General features: G+C 38.8%; 1 protein-coding gene across 1 annotated transcript in view; it reads right to left on the bottom strand.

Moving 5' to 3' along the window:
- Positions 1-9,104: 9,104 nt before the first annotated feature.
- LOC148879203 (Major facilitator superfamily protein) overlaps positions 9,105-16,940 on the bottom strand; it is a 53,867-nt gene continuing 46,031 nt past the window's right edge. Inside the window, exon 9 of the mRNA XM_088960642.1 lies at positions 9,105-9,565. Coding sequence (XP_088816768.1) covers positions 9,263-9,565 — 303 coding nt within the window. The 3' untranslated portion in view covers positions 9,105-9,262. The remainder of the gene's footprint in view (positions 9,566-16,940) is intronic.

Here is a 16,940-nt window from a genome sequence, read left to right as displayed (position 1 = left end):
AAAGTGTTACTAGGCCCAAATTATTAATCAAGAATTTTCCCTATAAAAACTTAAGCCCATCAAAACTGAAGCGGAGTATTGTGCAGTAATTCTTACACCATTGGCCAAGATGGGATAATGGGACACTTTTTTTGTTGAAAATATAACAAGCAGCAGTAACGTCCATGAATTTTCTTATCCCTTAGAAAAGCAATTGACAAGCCTTTGAGAGAGAGAGAGGCCAAACAAATCTAAACGTGAAAAACAGTTTTATTCTGAATAAAACGTGGAAGGCCTTGAATCGCATACTTCTATGTGAAAGTGTTAAATGGTCCTCAAAGGACCAAGGTCCTTGGCCAAAAAACCCATTCATGAATAGACCTCTGCGCAAATGAGTTCCACTGCGGAAAATGAAAGAAAATACATACATCTTTCGGGTTGGAATGTAATAGGCACATTAGGTAAGCACAATATGTAACGGAGCAAAGATAATAAAATAATGAATATTTTCTGTCTAAGGGAACAAAAACGTTTGGATGAAGCATACATTAATTAGAACATCTATCACACAGCTATTACGTATTCATTCATTATGCTTGTCTAACGTGCCTACTACATTTTGACCCACATCTTTCTCCGTTCTTGAATTGAGAATCCAAGGCTCCAAGCCAATGGGATTAACAGGCGGCACGCTGGCTGTTGGAATAAGCCCTGGACTTAGGAACCATAGATGCTTGAATTTGAGGCTTGTTTTTTTTTTTCCTTCCAAGAAATTTATATGAAGTCAGTATTATTATCATGGGAGAGCATAGGTAATAACTCTAGGAGTAATTTATGGTTTGTTCTGTCTCATAAATTTGATAAATCCATAGAATTATTTCAAATTGTACAAATCAATAAAAATTTATGAAGTGAGGAAATGATAAAAACCCTAAAGAGTAAAGAAAAAGAGGGATGCATTTATTAGGATTATCAACATAATCCTATCACCATCCAAATCTTATCCCAATTATATGGGCCTGCTACATAAATCCTGTTCCACTCGCCATTCCATTCTATTTAATGATATATCCATTGTTAAATTATAAGTCAAATGTATCATTTTAGGTCCATTTCTTTTTTGTCTAGGCCTGGCCCAAGAAAACAGGAGGGGGAGGGAGGAAAGGGGGAAGATTTGTTTTGAAGGGCTACACAATTGGAGTAGCCCATCCCCCAATCTATAACACCCCCCCTCCCAACCCAGGTGAAAGCAGGACTCAATCTCAAGTCTCCATTATGACCAGCAGAAGGCCTTACCAACCTGCTGGTTGGCACCTTGCTAATGAAGCCGTTGTTTTCAAGCTGATAAACTGCTATAATTCATGTCTTAAACCCCCAAACCAACGCTCTTCTATAGTAACGATTTCCGTCTTTTTTGAGCCTTGTTTTTTCCTATTAGTTCTCTTTGAACTTATGACCAAATGTGAATGCTTCAAAAATGCATTCTTTGAATGTTCATCCATGATACAGAGGTGTTTAGAGGAGATCTTGGGGAAGTAGACTCTAATACCCCAGCCATTCGAGTCTCTTCAAAGAGAAGACAAAAATAGTAGATAGAGGATAGGCTTTGGTTAAGTACATATATAATCGAATATAATCATAATCACAGTAGATTTGATCAGGGGTCTATTTGAATTCGAAATGAATTCTATTCTATATATTCAAATTTGATTTGTTATATTCAAATCTAATATATATGGATCGGATTCAAATTGGATTAGATCAACATTTACAGCCCTAATTTGAGATTGTTTCTTTGTTTTCTTCTCTTTCCATCTTTTTGCCTTTTTTTTTTAGAGATTTCCTTCGTTTGTGGTGAAAGAGGAGCCAACATTGTATGGACAACCTTTTAGATGATGGTTAAAGTGACAACTTGAAGGCGCATTTAAATGATTGAGATACAATGTTCCTCTCTCTTTCTCTCTCTCTCTCTCTCTCTCTTATTATGGGTGTACCACACTAATACTAGCTAAGGTGCTGATGGTTACGTGATCAGAGGACATACCCCCACCCAATTGGTGGGATATTGTGCCCGTATTACTCAGCACCCTATTTGTTTAATTATTGGAGTAAACATCTACATGATTGCATCTTATCAAACGATATAAAATATTAATTGAAAATGACCGTGGTACATCCAAAATTTGTAAGTATAAATATAAGTGAATACTTGCATCGTATTCCATATTATATATATCATATATAATTAATAATTATTTATATATATATATGTATAGTAGTTAATAATAAAAGTTAAATTCCATATTATATATATCATAAATGATTAATACTTATCTAGAAATTCGTGTAATCATAAAAGTTAAATCCAATATCATATATATGGTTACTTGCAAATGTGCATAGGCGTGTCTCTTACACTAAGTACTTAATAATAACAAAGTCCTATTTTTACCTTTTGAATCATGTATTATCTTTATCAAAATAAAATGGGATGAGCCCAAATCAGTCCCCAGTGTTAAAACTAGAACTAGATTTGTCAATAATTTGCTCCGGTCTTCCCCTGTTTGTTACCAGATTAAAGTTTTGGTGCTTATTATGCATTGTTAAACAATGAGTGAGAATCAGCGTTTTGAAAACCCAGCGGGTCTGTGGTTCAACCATTTGGATTGAATTGGTCAATTTATGATATCACAAATAAATAATAAAAATAATTATTATATACAAAAAATATAAATACATAATTAAAAAATATATTGTAAGTTGTAAAATAATATATATATATATATATATATATGTGACGGGTTGAACAGTCCGACAAACCAGGTCAACGACGGATTAAAAACACTAGTAATCACTTAAGTATACCAACATCAACCCTACAGCATAACCCTATTTGGCTGGTCGGCAATGAATCATTTTTCATTTCATTCCATGATCGATTACTCTAGTAGGGTTACGCTACACAGAGTCCATGCTTGGACCCCTCACGTTTAAAACAGCTCCAGGACCATGAATGAAATGATGCCCACTTGCCCAGGCCCCATATAGATAAGGAGCTTCTAGGTTCCAAAAGGTGCCGCGTGAATCCGATTTTGGCCCAGTTTAACTCAATTCTGGGACCCATTTAATGCTGGAACCCTTCATATCCATATGAAGGCCAGAATGGGCTGGGCCGGTCCTCTGGCTCCAGACCCTACATGTTGTCTATAAAAGTATCATCAACACTCAAAATTACGTCTTCACAAACTGGCATCTGTTAGCTCTTGCGCCCATCCTCATCTAGAGACATCTTGCCTACCATGTGAATCCTGATATCATCTCACTTTCATCCTGATAGGAGGAATAGGAGAAGGTCAGCATCATATACGTTGGGGTCCACAGACATAATATTGATGTGGCACATGGGTTCCTCAGTGTTGCAAACCCTGGATTGTTTTTTGTCTGGAAATTGGGCACCACTGGTGTGGTAATGGGTACAAGGGCATTTACCCAGTCCAGATCTGAGGTGGCACAGATGGGCCCCCATCCTCAAAAATCCTGCCTAGGAGGCCTCCTGATTGATATTTTCTCAATCCCTCCTTCCCTCTTTCACGAAGACACAAAGGCCCAGTTAGGGAAAATCTCTCCTAACTCGTTGCTACTTGTAAGAATCACGAATTGTTAAATTTTCCTAGGGGCGGGCTGTTTGATAATGGATGAATTGGCTGAGCTGAATGACTTATTGGGTTCGGGCTGGTCCAACCCAAGTTCGACCCCTATTATCTGGTGGTGTGCGGTGATGGGTCATGTTGAAACCCGGGGGGATAAATTACTACAGGGAAATTTACTAAATTAAATAGACACTAAAAACAAAAATGTATAAGATAAAAACGAAAACATAAAACACTTACCTGGGTAGAAGAGAATATAGATAACTGTACTTATCTGGGTAAATAATTTATCTAAAAACAAACGGGGCCCAAGTGTAGACAGGATGTTACTGCCTGACTGAGCCAGAATCATAGATTAACAATTTAAAACTTATGACCCTTTTGAGCCTGTATCAAGTAGGTGAGAACTTAATAAATATTATGATAGCTGCCTTAAAAATTTGTTGTCAATCATTTAAGGGTAGGCAAGGGCTTTTAGGCGTGCATTAAAATTTATGAATTAAATCCATAATTCAACTCAACCAACTTGATTCAGTACAACTTTTCCAAGTTTAAAAACTTAATAACCTCGACCGGCCTTTGAACCCAAGTCCTAAGTTTAGGATCTTAAGGTCCGTTTGATTTACATTTGGAATCGGAATCAAAATTCCTCGTAATCAAAATTGAAATGGTCTATTTCTATAGGTTATTTGGTTCAGATAAGAATGAGAATAAGAATTAGAATCAACTGAAATGTGATTTTATTCTCAATGAAGAGTTAGGGAATGACCATTCCCTCAAATAAAGGAATACTATTTCACCAGAAATGAGAATAATATTCTAATTCCGCCCAACCAAACAGTTGGTTTCGATTCCAAATCCAAACCCTTATTCCTGCCAAAGTGCAAATCAAACGGGGCCTAAGTTGGAACAATTGGACAGATTTCTCTCATTCCCATATGCACACATTAGAATTAAATGAAATCATTTAATGTGTTCGAAAGCCAATTAATTATTTAATCAAACCCTGAACAGAAACTAGTTCCAAATCTATTTCACATTTCGATGGTTTCCCAGTCAAACTCTGCTACTGTTTTCATAAATGGGTTTCATATTCCAAAGCTCGGAGGTTGGCAATTTTGGCATCGACACTAGACATGAGTCTAGGCCGTCTACCTCCATTTATTTATCTAGATCTGGCTCATCTAATTAAGCCAAAGCTCGACGGTGGAACTTGAGCCAAGGCTTGTACAGGTAAGCCATGAAAAGAAAAGCTGTAAAAAGGAAACTAAAAAATGCACAAAAATGATGAAATCGTAACATCTTGTCTTCTTGCACTATTTTGTCTTGATTAAGAGTTGTTTGGGTTAATCATGTGTTCTTCTATAAAAAAATATCTTAGGTTCTAATGGATCATCATAGATCCATAGTTTTAGCTCTACACCCATTGTTCAGAGTTAATGATTTCTGACATGGGTTCTTGTATTTTTTTTCACAGCAGACATGGGTTCTTGTTGGCTTCCCTGATTTTCAGATCAGGATAAGTAAATTTTAATGGATAGAATATGTATTTAATGAATTTCACATGCGCCCACATACTTCCCTCTGATCTCTCCCCTCTTGCACTCAGTTTCCAATATGGATTCTCTCTTCCATTTGAGAAACTATTGTTTCTCATTTCAATCAATCATTTGGCACTTTCCTTCTCAATTAAATAGTTGGGGATTCATTTCGGCGCATCCCCCCCCCCCCCCCCCCGGCTTTTATTTTTTTTTGTAAACAGGGCACCTCTATATTGAATATACAACGAAACTACTGTAAAAGACATGGGGTGTTTGTAACGTAGACTTATCATCAAGGGTATGCCCTCTTATCAAAAAATAAAAAATGGGAAGTTCCCAAATCACTCTGCTATTTTTGTCATCTTATCATGTAAGTTTACTAAACGTTGTTCATAGCTGTTGTTAGATATAAAATGATATATCATAGTTATCCACAGCCCAAATCCACCAACTTATCATGATTCTAGGATCAGATGAAGATGATGACTTGCTTTCAGGAATTGTACTCATGCCGCAGAAGTGACAGGGCCGCATGGAACACAACTTTAACATCCTAAGTTTCAGCTCAATTGAGCTCAGCCATGTTGCAAAAAGATGCCCTTTTTAGTCCCACCATTCACGTAAAATTTCGGAACCGACTGCAGAATGCAGAGAATCTGATGCATAAGGATGATTTGGATGAGAAAACACATAGTCAATAGGTCTCTTATACAATGGAGTGGGTGATCATGGATTCATGGTGGGCTGCACCTGCCTTCCTCTTAATGAATCCTTTGACATTTATTATCAGACTAAAAGCTGTTAGAAGATTAAAAGTATTTAGCAGAAAAATCTGTCAATCTTTTTGTTGATTCAATTGGGGTCCATAGACTTGTTTAATCCACTCAAATCATTAGGGGCTTTACCAGTTCTCAACTAACTCCATTTCCGAGGTTTTGAACTGGCAATTAGCAGGTCTTACCAAAAACTAAAGTTAGAAAAACAGTCAGATTTTTGCACATATTAATAGAAAATGAAAATCAAATACATAAAGAAACAATGTACCTGACTGAATTATTTCAAATGAAATAATTGACTGGAAGATTATGGAACCTTGAAAGAGTACAATATACAGGGAGGAAGATATAGATATCTATAAAATATGAACTGGAATCATGAAAGAATCCACAAATGAAAACTTGATCTAAGATTCGTAGTTGCTGACTTGCTGTCTCATTTGGTTGTGTGATGTTCTCCGGGCCCCCTAAAAGTGGCCCAAATGTCTGCTGGGGCCTATTTAAAACCCATGTAGAGTAAGCTTGGTTTGGAACAGAGGATGTGACAGCACATGTAAACGTTAATGAGGCCCACCACGTGGGTTGCTCAATCAGCATGCCACGTGATGATAGTCCCTTTGTGATGGTGGGGGGCCAAGCTCTGCTCAGCCTCCGGTATGAGCCAAGTCTTCCTCGCAAGATTTATCTCCCATGTATTAACTTCCAAAGAGATTACATTGATGCGGAGAAAGACACTTTTCTCTATGTAATCTCTTTGGAAATGAAGAAGTATATGGAGATTGAGAATTATTGTCATTAATCCCCAACCAATTTGGGGTCTCCACATAACCAGTCGATGAGTTTTCTTTTCTTTTTTTCTTTTTTTAAGGGATTTGTTCAAAATATCAGTCTCCCAAACGATATCATCATATCAATAAGACAATAGGTTTTATTGATTTGTTTGTGAGCAATTTATAATACAGAATCTAGGGCTCAAATGACTATAAGGTAATAAATATATAGGAAATACATTTTAAAAGTTTATATATAATGCAAATTATCAGGATACATTCAAAAGAGTTAAGACATGAATGCATACTTTGGAAAACCAACATAAATTCTATTAATATTTTTTTTTGGTAAAAATTTTATTGATACTTAAAAACATATTATATTAGTATCAAGGGCAATACTTTTCTCCTACCACGTTGGAGAACATATGTCCTATCACCTTCTGATTTTTAGATCTAAACCCTTAATTCCTAAACCCTAAGCCCTTAAACCCTAATCTTAAAATCTAAATTCTAAACTCTAAACTCTTAAGCCCTAAACCCCTAAATTCTAAATTCTAAATTTTAAACCTTAAATTCTAAAACCTAAACCCTAAAATTAGTGTATAAAATGATTGTAGCAGGCTGCACATCCTCCAACGTGGTAGGAGATAAGTGTTTTTCTAGTGTCGAAGTTCATAAAATTGGATTAAAGGTTAAAATTAAAACCTAATGCTAATTCAAAATAGCATCGTGATTTGATGTCGTGAAATTCAGGGAGAAATTTAAATAGAGATAAATTTAAATTTGAATATAAATCGGTGATACATTATATGGTCAGTATCAAACTGTATTGGACCAATACATTGGGTACAGGTGGAATGGGCCATTTCACCTGTGCCATGTATTGATCACATTAAAAAATCGAGACAATACAAACCTTGGATTTATGCCAACATCATTTGTAGTGGACGGGGTCGGATAGACCTGTTCCCCCGGACGGGCTTGAACAGGCTTTTTGGCCCGCGGGCTTAACCTCAGGCCAAAAAGCCCGGCCCACATAAAACTCAAACCGGGCTTGGGCTTTGCCAAAATTGCCCGGCCCAGCCCGACCTATAATTAAACCTAAGTAAACCCGGCCCGACCTATAGTTAGACCTAAGTAAAAACCCTATGTGATGTCCATTTGAATAAATTTTTTGATTTGAGAAAGTTGTTGATTCACTTGTAGGCCCATTGTTCATTTAAATAGGGGAAAAAAACATCTGAATTAAAATAGATAATGTCTATTTGAATGGGAAATTTTTTATTTTCTTTTATTAGGTCGGGGTTCAGGCTTGGACTCGAGCTTCGGGCTTTTTATCAGGGCCAGGCTCAGGCCTAAGTTCTAGGCCCGTTGGTCGGGCCGGGCTCGGGCTCAGGCCTATTATTTTTCTGTTAATAAACACTAAAAACCCGGCCCGGCCCATGAACAGGTCTAGGGTCGGATAAATATAGAAAGCTGGACCCATCTGTCAAACGGTCATCACTCAAGAGTAAAAATGATGCTGACATTGACTGAGATAATAAAGCACTGGGTTATCCTTACTATTATTGTACCAAGAACAAGTATCAAGTATGTGAATAATTCAGGGAAATGATTCAGAAATCTCCTGCATGGAATTTTCCTTTGCTTTGGAAACCCCATTTTCCTTTTCCCCATGTAAGTGGAAAGATGAAAACAGAAAGCATCCATGTAATTGTAAACAAACCCAACTAATTGGAACAAAACTGGCTGATTGATTTTGATGACATTACCCTTTTAGAGTCGACATAGAACTCATGCCAGTGAAAGGTCAGGTGGAGTCAATGACATTGTTTCAAGGGGACAGCATCTCTGAGACAATCACATCGTTGAATCTTGTTTTGGATAGAATGTAATTTCTAACTCTACAATATACAGATTGCCATGCTACTGAATAAGAGCTTACTATTGTACAATTCAATGCAGAACCAAATGTCAAAAGTATCTTAGAAACAAATGAATAATTAGCCCGACAGTAGTCACATGTTCTGTACGAAACTAGGGCCACACTGGAATGTGGACAAATAGATGCAGAATGTTGCGCAGTGGCTTCCACGGTTCCACCTTGCAGTGGTTCAATGTTCAAACGAAACACAGGTAGACAGGGAGCCTTTGCAAAAACAATGCAGGGATAGGAATTCAAAATGTCTCATCTATACTGGGGATGCTTTGTTCCAGCAAAAACAAGGCCAAAGAAAACAAATCAAATCACCTCTTCTGAAGCTGAAGAAAATAGGAAGGAATCCTTCCCTGGCCACTTCAGCTCCAGACTCCAACTGTTGATTATTGGAGAAATTGGCATTTAGAAGTTTTGTATGACCATCAAAATAAATGCAGAAACAAAAGGAAAGAAGGAAGAGAATTTCCTTTTATGTAGGCATGTTATATTCACACTAACTACATCCTCCTCCCCCTTTAAGTCTGCAATTAGGAGGTGACATAGTTGATACCTGCTGGCCTAAAAAAAATTTTAGGGGCCATGTCATGGAGGTAAACCTGCTAATTTAATTTGTCTTCATCTGTTCAACATCCATATTCCTCTTTGACGTGGAATCTGGGCCATCTCTGGGAATGAGGCCAAGAAGTGGCAAAGGTAACAAGGAACTCACATTACACAGAAATATCAACAAAGCCAAGTTGTCAAAGTTGTCCTTTGTGACACCAAAGACTTGCGTCAAACCAGCACCTATCAATCCTCCAACAACGCTACCTCCATTTGAAATGGACATTAGGGTGGCAAACAGAGTTGCTTCCATGCCCTCTGGACATAATCTTGCCGCTAGCACAAGTACAGGCATGAATGATGCCTGCAAAATTCTGTGACATTTAGCATCTCCTCCACTAGTTTTAATTTTGTAAAGCAGGAGATTTAATTAGAAAGAGTAGCAACCAAACATTTCAGTTTTCGGTTTCTCAGATATCATATCTATGTACTGAAGTCAAAATTATGGTTCATGCAAGTATTATCAAAATATGAAGATGAACTGGGTAAAAAAAGTCCACAGCCTAGCCATGTCTACAAATATTTTTGATAATTTATGCTGGATGTGATCTAACCTAGTTTTCAAACACTGGATAAGGATAAGATAATCATTCAAACAGATTTGAGCATGGGATGCAACTGATGAAACAAAATTCAGATCTTATCGTAGTCCAAATGTTCCATCTGAAACCAATTTACCTCTTAAAAATCTCTCTCTCTCTCTCTCTCTCTCTCTCTCTGATAGGAAACGGTAACTTTCATTGAAGTTAAATAAAGAGTGCAAGTATCACCACCCAAAGGATGGTTGGAGAAGCCAAAACAATATTAGCCTTACAAACATGCCCAAAACAAAGCCTCCCTATTAATTCCTTGCTTATCTAAAGCGTCAGCCATTCCATTTGCTGACCTTACCCATCCTAGGTTTCTAGCTTGCATCCACCCTATTACCAGCTTGGAGTCTCCTTCCACTTCTAAGTGTTGCATTCCCCATTGTTTTGCCAATCACAGGCCTTGGAGTAAGGCCTTGACTTCTGCCCTTAAAGAGTCTCCCACCCCAATCGACCCAAGTATAGGGCCAACACTCTTCCTTCATCATCTCTGAAAAACACCCCCAACTCCTGATGGACCTGGATTACCTAAGGAGCTTCCATCAAAATTCAATTTCACCCTGAACTGTGGCGGTGGGGACCAACTCTCTTGAACTATAGGAGAAGAGGAAGAGGATACAGCTATAGAACTCCAACTTCTAATTAAATCAACTGAGGAAAAGTCCTTGAAAAGTTGCAAAGCTTTCAGCCAATGTAGAATCTTGATGGTAATGCCTTCAACAAGTGTGTTGAAGATTAGTTAGTTTTGTGTTGTTTTAAGAATAGTTGTGTTATGTTAGTTGTTAGATAGGAAGTGGGGACCACAGCAATTATGTGAGCCCAAATTTTATTATTTTTTTGAGTATTTTATATGCTGTTTTATGTTTTGCTGCCCTATAAGGGCATAGTAGTCTTTGTACTCCTCTTATATTTTTAATATAAATAATAAGCAAAGGGGGCAGCTAGATCATTGCTCTCTTTCTTCTCAAGATCTCTTCTCTCTTCCTTCTCTCTTCAAGAAAACACTCTTTTCTTTTATATTTTTTATTTCAGCAGATTTCTACTTGGTATCAGAGCCAGGTTAGGGTTTTTGGAGCATTCTCATGCAGCCCTAGATCAGCCGACTGCATAAAGTAACAAAGGGTTAATTGATCTGCTATAGATTGCCCAGTTCTTGGATTTTTTTGTGAGATCCAGTCATTAGGAAGGTGATCTTCATTTTGGCATCAAAATCAGGAAGAACTAGAGTACGGGGAAGAGTCCTAGAAAAGCTGGACTCTTTGTTTTTTATCTGATCTTGGGCGCATAGGTATCGTTGGATTTTTTTTTATTTTTCTGTAGGGGGCGGTTAGTTTTCTGGACCTTTTTGGGCCTCCTAGAGTGGGCGATTCACTCTACTCTTTGTTGGGAGACACTAGGAGAAGAGAGATTTCTCTCCGATTAGGGTTTTCTTTTCCCAGAAGGGTTTGTTCCTGTGTGTGTGGTTTTAAATTGTTCTTGGAGGCTTTCAACATTTTTCTTTTGAATTGTTGAACTATCTGAAGCAAGATGGAGAGTTGGAATACCGAGCTGAAATCCACCGATACCATGTGATGGGGATCGGTCTATGCATTATAAGGCCTATTCTCGTAAGAAGAAGGCCAACAAACAGGTTCTGATTTGGCATGGAGAAGACTCTTCAGACTTGGACTGATCTGGTCAGGGGTATTTTCGACATTTTGACCAGCCCAATGTGGACTTGGGCTATAACATCTTGTTCCTATAGCTTAGTCGTGCTTGTCTTTCAATTTTCAGTTTGTCTGCATTAGTAGATAGAAAGTTATTGTGTTTCATGATGCACAAGACAAAGAGTGGCACTTTTTGTAATTATGGTGAACAGTGTTCCGGACCACACAAGTCACTCTATAAATAGATGTATTCTCTTCCTTTTGAGGCTGATGAATGAATGAAGATTTCTTAAGAGCTCTCTTGCTGTATGGAGTGATTCCTACAAACCCTAGAGTGATTCTAGGACCCCTTGGAGTGATTCCTTGGGATTTCTCTCTTCTCTTTCTCTACCCTTTCTACTCTCTCTTCCTCTCTTTCGGTCTTGTGTTAGTTTGTTCCAGCCCTACTGCATCAGTTTTGGTATTAGAGCCAGGTTTTAAATGGCTCATTACCATAGTAGAAACATGAGAGGAAGATTAAGTGAACAAGCTTAAGAAGAGTTGTTTCTTGCACTTATTAATCGAGTGGACATACTAGAAGCTCAAGTCAAAGTGTTGATGGAAGAACAAGAAGAGAAAATAGCACTGGTGTTCCACATGGAGGAGCTGAAGCAGAGGGTTCTAACATCAATAACCCTACTGTCCACATGTGAACCACCCACTAAAGACTGCCATCAAGCCCCTAAGGTCTCGAACTCTACAAACTCAAGGTACTTTAAATGATTTATATGATGAGTTGGTGGAGCATTTTAAGACTAATATAGATGACTATCGGGATGATATTACTAGTAAAGTGAAGATAGAAGTTCCTAGTTTTAGAGGTGACATCAATCCACGAATTTTCTCCAATTGGTTGGCAGCACTAGAGGAATACTTTGATTGGTTCAACACGTCAGATGAAAGACGGGTTAGATTTGCTAAACTTGTAGACTGTTGTGAGGATCATTTAATTGTTATTTTACAGTTGCGGTTAGTGTGCTGTCAGCCTAAGATGCTGTCAACCAGCTAGTTTCTTTCTTTTTTTATTAGTTTGTTACTAGGGAGTGCCACCAGGGGCATACTTGTAATCTCCCATTCCTTTTATATTAAGTTAATATAAATAACTAAACTGCGGCAGCCAAAATAGTTTTTTGGTTCGTGTCTCAATCAAATCTTCCTCTTCTCCTCTTTTCTCTCTTCTCTTCTCTTCTCTTCTCTTTCGTCTCTCTCTCTCCATGAATGATGATTACATGGTATCAGAGCAAGGTTTTGGGCTATAAAAACCTGTTTCTCCCATCTGAACCTGCTTTGTCCTCTTTCTTCTTTGATTACTTGGACGTGGAAGACAGAGAAACCCTAGCAGGCCACTTGTGGCTCTTCTTTTGGGTTCTTCCTTGGTCGTAACATCAAGGAGACCCTAGCAGAAGAAGGGTGATGCAGTAAAGACTCCCTTCCTTATCTGTTCGGTGCTGTGAGGTTAATTTTTGGGTTGGCACCTTCGTACAGATGCTAGACAGGGTATGTGTTCTTGTGTTTTTCTATGGCCAATGGTGTGAAGGTGGTGCTGGGTAGGGTATGTGTTCTTGTGTTTTTCTATGGCCAATGGTGTGAAGGCCTTACTTTTTTGGTTTTATACCTTCGTTTAGATGCTGAACTGTTAGATTGCATGTGCTGCAGCCGAACTGCTAGTATACTATTCTAATGGCTAGTGCTGGACTGATTACTTGGCTGTTTTAATGGTTGAACCATCACTTAGTTGATTTCAGCAGTTCTTTGTTTTTCCACATTCCAGAAGTAAGTTTCTTGGGGGTTGGTATTCTGATTGTGGTTGTTGTGTAGTTGTGTGGGATTTGGTCTGATTCAGCAGTACTCTATGGCAAACTATGATTCAACTTCATCGGGGGTTACATCAACCCGCAGCACAGCTGGTATGGGAAGTGACAATATGATGTTTCCCATGCCCATTACTCCTCTAAATGGTCTAAACTACTGGAGTGGGCTAAAGTGTAAAACTTTATGTAACAGCAAGGGGAAAATCTGATTACATAAATGGAAGGGTGAAAGAACCCAAGAGTGAGACAGCTGAACATGATAGGTGGGACCAAGAAAACAGTATGGTGATGTCTTGGCTCCTTGCAGCCATGGAATCTGATGTAAAGAAGAACTTTATGTGGGCAAACACCGCTAGTGAGATTTGGGAACAGGCCAAAACCACCTATTTTGAGCAAAGGCATTATGCCAAGGTTTACCAGTTGCAAGCTGAATCCTCAACCTATAAACAGGGAAATCATAGCTTTGTCTACCTATTATTCAGCCCTTACTTCCGTATGGAAAGAATTGGATCATTATCAGGCTATAGAGTGGAAACGTGATGATGAAGCTAAGGCCTACAGGAAGCTGGTTTCTCAGCAGCGTGTGTTTGACTTCTTGTTGGGACTGAACCCTATCTATGAACCCTTGAGAGTTCAGATCTTAGGAAGTAAAGAGTTGACGCCGGTTCACGAGGTATATGCCCTTGTTCAATCTGAAGAAAGTAGGCGAAGTGTGATGGATACAACCGAGGGGGAGCAACAAGTTGCATTGGCTGTAATGAGCAATAACAACATGGGGAAGAAAAGTGACACCAAGAAGGCTGATGATAAAGACAAGTTGTTTTGTACCCACTGTCGGCGCTCATGACATACACGTGGCACAACATTAGCGGGAAACCAAAGTGGGCAGTGAAGAACCAAGAACAGGGTAAAGGGCAAGGTTAGAAGAAGACGAACACAGCACATAATGCAACACATGTGGCAACCCAAGATACTCAAGTTGTTGGTACTACCCGGGACCACCTTACTAATTCTGCAAGGAAGATATCATGAATTCCTTCAGAGACCACTTGGAGTCAAATAATAGGGCTTTGCAATAGATGGATAGTTCGGTCACGGGTACTCCTACTTCATTTGCATCTACATTAGGCAATGTGGCTTCTGCATTCCATGTCACTACTACCACTAGTTCCCCTTGGATCATTGACTCAGGGGCCTCTAACCACTTACCGGTAAGCCGAACTTGTTTCAGATTTGTAGCCTTTTGTCAGGAAGGGATAAAGTGAGGCTTGCAGATGGATCATTCTCCTCCATTGCAGGCCAAGGATCAATATCTCTTCCCCATGGCCTAAACCTAAATTGTGTATTGCATGTCCCTCAACTTCCTATAAATTTTCTTTCAATCAGTAGAATCACAAACTCTTTAAACTGTAGTGTAACTTTTTTTCCTGGTTCATGTGTTTTTTAGGATCTAACTTCCAGGAGGACGATTGGTAGAGGGAGCCTAGTGGATGGTCTTTACATTCTCGACAACAAAGTTGGTCTCTTAGTGTCATCCTCAGATTCATATAGTCAACTAAATAAGAGTCAATTTTTTTTGTGGCATAGTCAATTAGGTCATGTTTCTTTTGAAATAGTAAAGTCTTTGTTTCCGGTTTTACTTAAGTAATGTTCAGTGTTAGAGTTCCAGTATCAAACGTGTCAGTTGAACAAACAATGTAGAACAACTTTTCACTCAAATAATAAAAGATCAAGTGTTCCTTTTCATGTTGTGTATTCTGATGTATGAGGGCCTACTACTATAATCTTTGAGGGCGGATATAAGTACTTTATCACATTGATCGATGACTTCTCTCGCTATACATGGGATTCCCTATGCGTAGTAGAGACAGAGTTCCAAAGATTGTGAAAGACTTCCAGAGGATGGTATTTACACAATTCCATGTTGAAATACAGATCTTCCAATCAGACAATGCAAAAGAATATTTCCATGATGAGCTCAATGAGTTCTTTGCCTCCCACGGATCTATTCATAGGAGCTCATGCACATGAACACCACAACAAAATGGTGTTGTAGAAAGAAAAAACACACCTCCTTGAGGTAGCTCGAGGGATGATGTTACACATGAGTGTTCCAAAAAGATTTTGGATGGATGCTATACTTACAGCTGCTTATGTCATCAATCACATGCCCTCCAGAGTGCTGAACTACATGGCCCCTCATCAATTGTTGTTCCCTCAGTCCCCTTTATTTTCCATTCCCATGAGAGTTTTTGGTTGTCGTTCCTTTGTCCATGATTTGTCTCCATCTCAAGGTAAGTTAGACCCTCGGTCCATTCCTTGTATCTTTCTGGGTATCCCTCCTCTCAAAAAGGGTATCGGTGCTTTGATCCCGTTAGCCATAAATTTTTTGTGTCTATGGATGTGTCCTTCTTTGAGTCTGAACCGTTCTTCCCTGCTTCTCCTCAGGGGAAGAGTAGTAGTGTAGAAGAGGAGAAGCAAGTTCAGGTCCACCAAGTCTCTCTTCCTTCTATTCCGGACCTTACTCCCTTTTGTGCCTTCCAACGTACATGCCGTAGAGATCAGCAATGTGATAGAGATGTGGAACAGCCAAACATTGAGTAACCGACACTTTTAGACTCCCAAGAGGTAAGTCCAAACCCTACTACACCTACTGATACTCCTACTCCTACTGTGGATGACCTTGACATTCCTATTGCTCAAAGAAAGGGAGTCAGGTCATGCACTACCAAACACCCCATTACCCAATATGTCTCCTATGATCACATTTCCCCCTCATACCGAGCCTGTCTATCTGCAGTTGATTGCATCCTATAAAGAGACTGGGCCGAATGGCCCTAATAGCCTTACATGTGATATCCTTTAGTTTATCTTTTATTTTATGTTGATGGGCCTCACTTAAAGGGCTTTTATTTGTTCTTATTTTATTTTCTTTATGTAACTGCCAAGCTGGCCGCCCACTTAAGGGTATACTTGTCATCATCAATTTTTTTGAGATTAATAAAATAGGGTTAGAGGAGAAGGGTGATTCATTCAACTTCTTCTTCTCTTACCTCTTCTCTTCACCATCTTCCTCTCTTATACAGTTATTCAGATCTGTTCTATTCTACTAATCACTAAGTTTAATCTTGATATTAGAGGACTGATTTACATCTTGGTATCAGAGCAGGTTCAGTTCCTCTTCCTTCTTTTTCTTTGTTCCTGTACACTCTAAAATCAAGAGAGTGTATGGAGAGATAGGTTCTCTATAGTATAGAGAATCACTTGCCTAGTTGGTAGAAGTGTTTGGAGAGTTTAGTTCTGGGTGTGGCGCTCTGTGCTTGGAAGGTGTCTTGTGACTGCTAAAGGAGGGCGGTTCAGGTTTGGAAGAGTTTGGGTTAGTCTGGTAGGTGCGGCAGTGTCTTCTCTCTTCCTCCCATCTGCTGGACGAAGCAAAACCCTAGTTTTTCAAGCACCTAAGTTCTAGTTTAACTTTAAGTAAGTTTACATAGTCAAAATTTTCTGTTCGTTGATTTCCGTTTGATTAATGGAGGCATACAAAAGTGAGTTCGAGCAGGTGCCAGTTTCTGGACCTGCTTCAGTAGATTCCGTTTTGA

The sequence above is a fragment of the Nelumbo lutea genome, chromosome 1 (genome assembly GCF_056320005.1).
Source record: "Nelumbo lutea isolate HS-2025 chromosome 1, American lotus-T2T, whole genome shotgun sequence".
Lineage (NCBI taxonomy): Eukaryota > Viridiplantae > Streptophyta > Magnoliopsida > Proteales > Nelumbonaceae > Nelumbo > Nelumbo lutea.
Note: the sequence above shows the minus strand (reverse complement) of the source record. Positions and strands in the feature narration are given on the sequence as shown.